The sequence below is a fragment of the Volvox carteri genome, assembly GCF_000143455.1.
Source record: "Volvox carteri f. nagariensis unplaced genomic scaffold VOLCAscaffold_249, whole genome shotgun sequence".
In the NCBI taxonomy this organism is placed as follows: Eukaryota; Viridiplantae; Chlorophyta; class Chlorophyceae; order Chlamydomonadales; family Volvocaceae; genus Volvox; species Volvox carteri.
In genome coordinates, this window is record NW_003307785.1 from 3513 (window position 1) to 11897 (window position 8385).

Genomic DNA, 8385 nt, shown 5'->3' on the forward strand with positions numbered 1-8385 from the left:
GTGGGTGGGACAGCGAGATCCACGCAGCCAGCACTCGTCTTTGAAGCTGCGGCCTTGCACGAAGTAATCGGTGACCGCCTGGCGGTCGCCGAGCGGTACGTTGAGGCGCCGGATCTGCTTTGTGATGGTGCCGTACCCGGCGGCAGGCATGTCGACCTCGGCAATGCAAGATGCCCGGGGTGACAGGATGAAGGCACCACCCCTGCTGGCGTAGTCTGCAAGGCCCTGCAGCACGGTGCCGGGGATGTGGCCGCTTATAGGCCGCACAATGACGGCCGCTGGAAGGTACTTGAGCCGGCGATAGGGGCCACGGCTGTCATCTGCTGGCTCGCGGCCATCCTCAAGCAGGCCGCAGGCTTCCACCTCGTTGTTGTGGCTCGCTCCGGCATCGGCAGCAGTTGTATCAAGGAGGATGTATCGGGCGCCATGGTAGTACCACGTGTCGGCGGTGGTGTGGCCAAACTCGTGATCCTTGATCCGCATCGCAACTGCTTTCTCCACGTGTGTCAGGGCCGGTTCCGCAGCAGCACCACGCTTCTGGACAGGGACGTGGTCCACATTCCACACCACAAGGCGCTGATTCTTGCGCTGTGCCTCCAGCATGATGAGCCGGGTATTGAGTGTGTGGCGTGGTTCGTTCCTCTGCAGCACGACGCGCGGCTCGAGGTGTGCCAGGTCGGCCAAGTCGACGATGGCGCGGCTGTTAAGGTCGTCGACCATCTCGGCTATGCGCTGCTCGGTGGCTGGCTCACCGCCGAACATAGAGGCATACTCTGTCAGGCGACGACCAGAGGGGCTGCTGTCCTGGCGCTGCTGCTTCTCCAGCAAGAAGACCGTCTTAGCCAGGGATCGGTAAACCCGGAAGCCCTCAAGTATGCAGCTATGCGTCTGTGGGACGGCCCGGGGCCGGTGTGCTGCTGCTTCGGGTTGCTGCTGACCGCCTTGAGATCCAGCGGCGGCCTCATTAGGGTCGTCATCGTTGTCCTCCTCTCCGTGCAGAGGTTGCGCGGTTGGGACAGAGGGCGAGAACTGAGGGTTGCATTCCACAGCAGCGGCGTACCGGTAGAGGGGCGGGCCACCTGGCTTCGGGTGCTGGAACTCGTCGCCCGTGTTGGCACTGGGACGGCCGCTGAAGATGGTGGCGGCGGGGTGGTCGCCGGCGAGATGCGGTGGCGGCAACAGGTGACGAGTGCAGGACTGGTTGCACGCACCCAGGTGGTCCAGGCTGTTCATGCCGATCTCGTCAATAATGAGTGCACCATCGCCGACATTCCGATGCACCTGTAGGCTGGCTGCGCTGCCTTTCCTGACGCTGTCCACTCGGTTGCTGCCAGCAGATAGGGCAAACATGGCGTGGGTAGAGAGGCTGCGATGCACCGGCGTGCTGAAGGCAGTTGCAGCAGCCCATGAGTAGGCGCAGGTGGCCGCCCAGTGCGGACAGCCATGCTGGAAGGTGTACCACAGGAGCGCTTGTACGAACTGGCTCTTTCCGGTACCGGGCTTGCCCTCCACAAGCATCTGCGGCGGGTCGCCAGGGTTGGGCTCATCGCGATGATCGAAGTACCGAGCCATGAGCATGAAGGGCACGGCCTGGTGGGGGGCAAGCGTGAACAGCTCAATGGTGTCGTCGATGCTGGGCGGCTGGGGGAGGTGCACATAGATGGGCATGCGAGCCTGTTCAGTCCGCTCAGGAGTGCCAGGCATGCGCACGATGGCGACCAGGGGTCCGCTGGTGGGGCGGTGCAGCTCGACATGAGGGGTGTCCATCTCAGGTGTGGCCGTCAGTCCCGTGTGGGCGCCCCCATCTGCCTCAACAGTCCCGGCTGCTGCTGCAACGAGATACCGCTTCAGACGCTTGGTCGCTTCAGTCAGGAGGGGCAGGTCCGCTGGCGTGATCCGACGGCTGAAACGATTGCTGCGTGCACCATGGCCGTCCGCTAGGGCCGGGGCTCGGCAGCGCCGTGCTGCATCATAGGCATACACGCCAGCAGCGTTGGTGCAGTCAAACAGGTCCGTAAGAGCGACGGCGGCGAGGTCGGTGCCAGCCGTCGGATACTCCTGACCTGGGATGTACACGAAGTGCTCCAGCTGGTCCTCGGCGGGCGGCTGTGTTTCAGGATCAGGCCTGAGATGCCCGCGGACGCCGTCATCGGCATCTCCATCTGAAGCGCTCGTGCTGTCACCTTCAGGCCGCACCGCTGCTGCCGCTGCCGCACGCTGCTGGCGGCGCCGCTGGTTGTACTCCGCCTGACGGCGGGCTTTCCCAGCGTGGTCCTCTTCGATGTTGTCCAGCAGCACCGATACATACGCCTGGTACGAGCGACCTGCCTCGGTAGTGCCCAGCTCTGCCCACCAGGTGTCGTAGGCTTCCTTTACAGTCAGCCCGGGGGGGATGGGCTGACCCCGGTGAGCTTTGAAAGTACCCAGGACAAACGCATAGTACTGCGCCATGCCCGCAGCAGAGGTGCCAGGGCGGGGCCGGCGGGGAAGAGAGCCTCCAAGCTGTACATAGCGCGGCCGTGGCAGGCGGACGTGGACATGTGTTCTGTAGAGCGGATGTGTGCCGTGGAAGGCCACCAGGCGGGGCAGCTCCGTGGCCGTCTGAGACGTTGGCTGGTCGAGTGTCGCTGCAGCTGTAGGAGCAGGTGGCTCAGGAGGAGGGGCCGGGGCTGCAGTCAGCAGAGGCACAGGGGCAGGCACAGGGGCGGTTATGGGTGTGGCTGGGGTAGTGCGCTTGCGGCGTCGAGCTGCCACCGGGATCTGTAGACCCAATCGCTCTCGGTGCGGGTGCTGAGCTGGCAGCACACGTCGGACCTCGTAGTTGGAGGCTATGTTGTACACACTGCAGTCCAGGCCGCTGAGTTCTTCCCCCCGCAGCACGTAGTTATGCACAGCGTTGGTCACCGTGTAGCCCTCCTGCTCCTCAGCCTCCACCAGTACTGCCGCTGTGGTCGCCGCCTCAGGAGATTGCTCGGCGCCCGCAGATAGCGCTGTGAACGCGTCTACCTGCAGGTATGCGCAGTCGAATGTCGCCTCGAAGGTGGAATGACCATCTAGCTTCATGGCGACAAGCGCCATACCAGCCGTAATGGAAGCGGTCATGCGATGCACAGTGGCGCACATGTTGCCAAACGCGGTGGGCCCACTGGCACCCGGATTCGGCGTCCTTCCAGCTAGCAGGAAATCCTGCACTCGGGTAAGAGCGTTGCATGTCAGCTGCGCCTGGCTGTCGTTGATGCTCTTGCCAGTGTACTTCGTGCTGTAGTAGGCAGCATCGCGGGCGCGGTCAGCAGCAGGCTGCAGCAGCACACAGTCCCCCCGTTCATCTTCAGGGCGGGCCAGTTGTGCTGCTGCCTCTGCCGTGTAGACGCGATCCACCTCGCACGCCAGACTAAACAGCTGGTTGCACCCAAATGCCAGCGCTGCAGCTGGCATGTGCGGTACAATGTTCGGGCCCAATCGCGGCAGAAGGAAGAGGCCGCCGGTGCCAATCCACTGGAAGGCGCTGCGCAGGACACGAGGGAATGCCATGCCACAGCTATCAATGTGCCACGGCAGCCGTGTCGCTTGCAGGTGTCGTTATGTGTATGAGTAAGCGTGCTGCGAATGACGGCTGCGTGGTGCGCATGGCAAGCAGCGTGCCGGGGAGGCGGCGGGAGTCCGCCACCTGCACAGCCGGCCAGCCTGCCAAAATCGTATGCTGCAGGCGGGCAGGACTTGTCAACGGGCGGAGGCGCACGGCCATGCTGCTGGACCTCTTCGACGGTCATGTCCATGACGTAGTGTTCTGCACCGTGGACGAAAGGGTCATAGTACGGCGAGGGATACCACATGGCGCACAGGGCGTATGCCAGGGCCAGCGCTCGGCAGTTGGGTCCACTGAACAGCGCCTGAAGGCGCTCGACTGCGAACGTGGCCACATGCGCAACACCATGGATGTGCAGGGCGAGGCGGCCGCTCTGCTCCACCTTGACCGCCACCTCAAATGTGAGCCCACAGAAGCAGCGCGGGTTTGTCTGCTGCATGGCGCCCGGCGCGAAGCCGAAGAGCTCCTCCACCAGAACCTCCTTGGTGGCCACCAGCAGGGCGGCGCAACTGTACGGGTCATCCTTCACACGCCGCCACTTCTCCACCGTGCTCGGGATATGTTGCGGTCGTCCATCATTGTCGAAGTCCAACACCTGTCCGGAGGCCACGACTGCACAGGCTGCATGCATATCTGCCGGATTTATGGTGAAGAACAGCGGGGGCCAGCCAATGGTGAGGGCGGCTGCACGCATCTTGGATCGGGCACCGTTGTAATACGCGTCTGTGAGGTCGAGACGCAGAGTACTGAGGCGGGCCCCCTCCACCAGCGCCTTAACCAGCGGCGACTGCTGCGCAAGCAGCTGCCGCCGCTGCGAGTGCCAATACGGCAGCGCCAGTATGGTGCCCATAGCACGGATTACATCACGCGGCACACACGCCGCTGGTTTGCCAAGATGCGGCCGCATGTTCATGGTGATGCCCACTTGCACCATGCTTTCATGGCGCACGCAGATGTCGTACATGCGTGCCAGCAGCATGAGATTGCCGCCGAATTGTGTCCGCGGCACGCGGTGCAGCAGGTGGCGACAATACGCCGGAAAAGACATGCCGCGGGGGCGCTGACCAGAAAAGCCGTACGGGAAGGACTGGGGGAAGCAAAGGGTAAGGATGGCGGGATGACGGTCATCCAGCACGTGGCTGTCACGGCCACCAGCCGCAAACGCAAGCCGTGCGCGGCCAGTCAGAAGGTCCTCCACTCGGCCCGGGAAGCGGTCAATTTCGCTGCCATCATCACCCACATTCGACGGCTGTGGCAGGATCAGCTCCAGCTCGTCCAGAGTGGCAGCTGCCGGATCGACTGCAGGATCAGACGACAGATGCGCAAGAGCTGGGTCAGGATGCATGATCTGGCAAGTCATGCGATGTGTTAGCATGGCGCATCAACGGCCGTAAATGCAGTGTGGCGTGTACATATGCCGGACGGAAGTGGAATCGAAGCACCTCAAACACGCCACAAACAAGCGAAGACGCGTTTAGCCCTATGCTCAGCCAAGCAAGAGAACGCACGCACCTGGCGCACCTTCAGCTGGCTGGTCGGCAGGTTCCCGCAGGATGGCGGTGAATGGCCCCGGCCCAGGGTTCTGTCCTGCACTCAAGAATACATACAGAGGAGTAGTAGAATACACCACTAGCGGGACAGGCGAGGGTGCTGCAGGAGTCCAGCTTCTCCAGGTGGTCAGGCTGTGCATCAAGATCCGTCAGCACAAGAGGAGCACCCTCTTGATGCACGGGGCAGCGGCGGTAGCAACTGTCCGGTGCAGAAAGTGCAGTATGAGGGCAACACGAAAACAGAGGGCACACAACAGCTCGCATGAAACACAGTAACAAAAGAACACACCTGCATTCGGGGTCGGATCCGCCAGCGTAGGTTGCACGGGTCCTGCAGTATCCACGTCAGGTGCCGCAGCTGCATCGGCAAGATTGCCATCACGAACAGCCGCTTCCACCACGTCCTGGAACTGCCGCACACCTGCCGCACCCGTGCGGTCGTGCAGGAAGGTGGTGCGGAGAACGTTCGCCACCTCCGGATCCGTTGGTGCAAGGGCGGCATGCAAGATTTCGTCCGGCACGCCTGCAGCACAGCCCATGCGCTCGTACTCCTGCAGAGCATCCTCATCAATAGCCAGCTCCTCCTCATCGTTGTGCTGCAAAAAACGGACCCAGGCGACGATGACCTGTCCTCGCACCTGAAGACCTGGCGCCTTTCGCATGCGTTCTAGCAGCTCCGCCCGGCTGCGAACCTGGTCGACACAGACAACTGTGATAGCGCCGGCCAGGTCAGATGCCCGCGCCGGCAGCTGTGCTCGCAGCATATTCGGGTCAGGATTTACGACCCCAATGCCGTGAGTCTTTACAGCACGCGGGAAGACGTCCGGCGGTCGGTCTGCCAGGTACATGATGAGCAACTGCTGGACGATGCGGCCGCGGCCCAGAAGCTGCCCCTCCAAGAAAGTGGGGGACGGCAGAGGGTCACCCAGATGATTGACGCGCGGCACATCACCAGGGTCCAGGCGCGCCAGTGCAGCTTCGGGGACTCGCCGAGCTGCAGGAGAGGAGCAAACATGGACAAGCAGAGCTGAGATGACTAGGAAATCAGTATGAACGTGGCCAGCAAAGGTAGGAGAAACAACTACATGCTGTGGATGAACGGAGCAAGAAGATGCAGGCAGAAGTTACAACTCATAGCAGAGACTGACTCACCGCTCAGGGCCTTGTGGCAGATGTTGCATACGAAGATGCGTTCTGTAGCGCCATCACCAACCAGCATAGTGCGGTTGGGCAGGTCCGGCTCCAGACGCATGCAATACGGCACCTCAACACTGGAGGGGTCGTCCAGACAGGCTCTGGGCAGCACCCGCGGGGGGCGCGGCTGTTGATCCGATGGAAGCTGATCAGGCGGCTGCTGCTCAGTCGTCGCTGACTCTGAACCGCCGGTTCCCGGAGCATCCCCATCCACCTCTAATGCTCCTTCCGCTGCATCATCTACCAGCCTGCCTGCTCCACTGCCGCCGTCCTCATCCACAGCACCATCCCGCTCAGCCCGGCTAACACGATACCGAGCAGGCAGGACTGGGTCAGGTGGCGGTGGTGCGTCTCCCTGAGCTGTACACGCCATCCGCCGCCACACCAGAGTATGCCCCCAGCGCTGCACAGCGTCCGTACACATGACGTCTGCACGTAAAATGTCAACATTGGGAATCTCCATCCAGTGCAGCACCGTCGACTGGTCCTCCGAGCACACCTCTGAGCACACAGCACAGACACGGGAGGGCATGCGCCGGCGCAAGGCAGCAGCCATGGTCGACGCACAGTGCAGCTGCACGGTGTAGGGTACCTGCCTGTCAGGCGGTAACTGACCGCCAGGAAGGTCCTGCACGTGGCCCTCTGGAAGTGCCAACAGAAACTCGGGCAAATCAATGGCGTCATCACCATGAAGGTTCGCGAACCGCAGGAGGCGGTGCATGCGAGCCAAGAGGGTATCCTTAGGAGTGGCCTGCTGATTCTGCTGCTGCACCTGGCGTGCAGCTGCATGCCGTGCTGTGTTCCGCTGCTGCTGAAGCACCCTTACCTCCGGGTCAGCGTGTGCAGCCGCATGCTGTGCTGTGTTCCGCTGCTGCTGGAGCACCCTCACCTCCGGGTCAGCACGTGCAGCCGCATGCTGTGCTGTGTTCCGCTGCTGCTGGAGCGCCCTCACCTCCGGATCAGCACGTGCAGCCGCATGCTGTGCTGTGTTCCGCTGCTGCTGGAGCGCCCTCACCTCCGGATCAGCACATGCAGCGGCATGCTGTGCTGTGTTCCGCTGCTGCTGGAGCACCCTCACCGCCGGATCAGCACGTGCAGCGGCATGCTGTGCTGTGTTCCGCTGCTGCTGGAGCGCCCTCACCTCCGGATCAGCACGTGCAGCGGCATGCTGTGCAGCATCACGCAACTGCTGCTGCACCCTCACCTCCGGGTCAGCCCGTGCAGCAGCATGCTGTGCTGTGTCATGCATCCGCTGCTGTGCCCTCACCTCCGGGTCAGCACGTGCAGCTGCGTGCCGTGCAGCGTCCTGCTGCCGCTGCAACAACCGTAGTTCAGGAAGGGCTGCCGCACGCTGTGCAGCTTTCTGCCGCCGCCATCTCTCCCGTACTTCTGCAGCAGAAGCATCAGCACCCTGGTGCTGCCCCTCCAGCTGTGTATCTGCAGCAGCTGCCTCTGCGGGCCCCGCTGAATTTATTTGCATGGCTGTCTGCTGTGCTGCGGCATGCTGCTGCTGCTCAGCTGCACGGCCCGTACTCAAATCAGCGAACGGACGTATTCTTCCACCACTGCGGAAGCCGTCCGCAAGCGAGCCCAACCGGAGCCGTTTCGAAGCAGGCGACTGATCCGACATGAAGGCGGACCCGGCGAAGCGAGCACGTATACTAATTAAGCCGTTAAGGATACGAGGTTGTGAACGGCGAAGAACGCGAAAAAAGCAAAAAGAAAGAGCAAAAAACTTGAAAATATTCCGGCACAGTGACAAGGGGAATTGCGAGAATCGTCAAAGCTCACAAGCGAAGAACGGCGCTGTATGAAGCGCGTACGGCATTAATTCCGACGCGGAATCGAAGCGCGCGAAAGAAGCGAAAAGAAAGAGCAAAAAGCTCGAAAGTAATTCGGCACAGTGGCAAGGTGAATTGCGAGCATCGTCAAAGCTTACAAGCGAAGAACGGCGCTGTATGAAGCGCGTACGGCATTCATTCTGTTGTGAATGGCGAATAACGCGGAAAAAGCAAAAAGAAAGAGCAAAAAACTTGAAAACATTCCGGCACAGTG

General features: G+C 61.9%; 1 protein-coding gene across 1 annotated transcript in view; it reads right to left on the reverse strand.

Annotated features, from left to right (window-relative positions):
• VOLCADRAFT_100956 (uncharacterized protein) overlaps window positions 1-8385 on the reverse strand; it is a gene marked incomplete at both ends in the record, with an annotated part of 13891 nt that overhangs the window by 2626 nt on the left and 2880 nt on the right. Inside the window, 10 exons of the mRNA XM_002959438.1 lie at window positions 35-3566; window positions 3668-4885; window positions 5099-5173; window positions 5426-5494; window positions 5567-6130; window positions 6289-6831; window positions 6946-7156; window positions 7220-7282; window positions 7346-7471; window positions 7535-7597. Coding sequence (XP_002959484.1) covers window positions 35-3566; window positions 3668-4885; window positions 5099-5173; window positions 5426-5494; window positions 5567-6130; window positions 6289-6831; window positions 6946-7156; window positions 7220-7282; window positions 7346-7471; window positions 7535-7597 — 6464 coding nt within the window. The remainder of the gene's footprint in view (window positions 1-34; window positions 3567-3667; window positions 4886-5098; window positions 5174-5425; window positions 5495-5566; window positions 6131-6288; window positions 6832-6945; window positions 7157-7219; window positions 7283-7345; window positions 7472-7534; window positions 7598-8385) is intronic.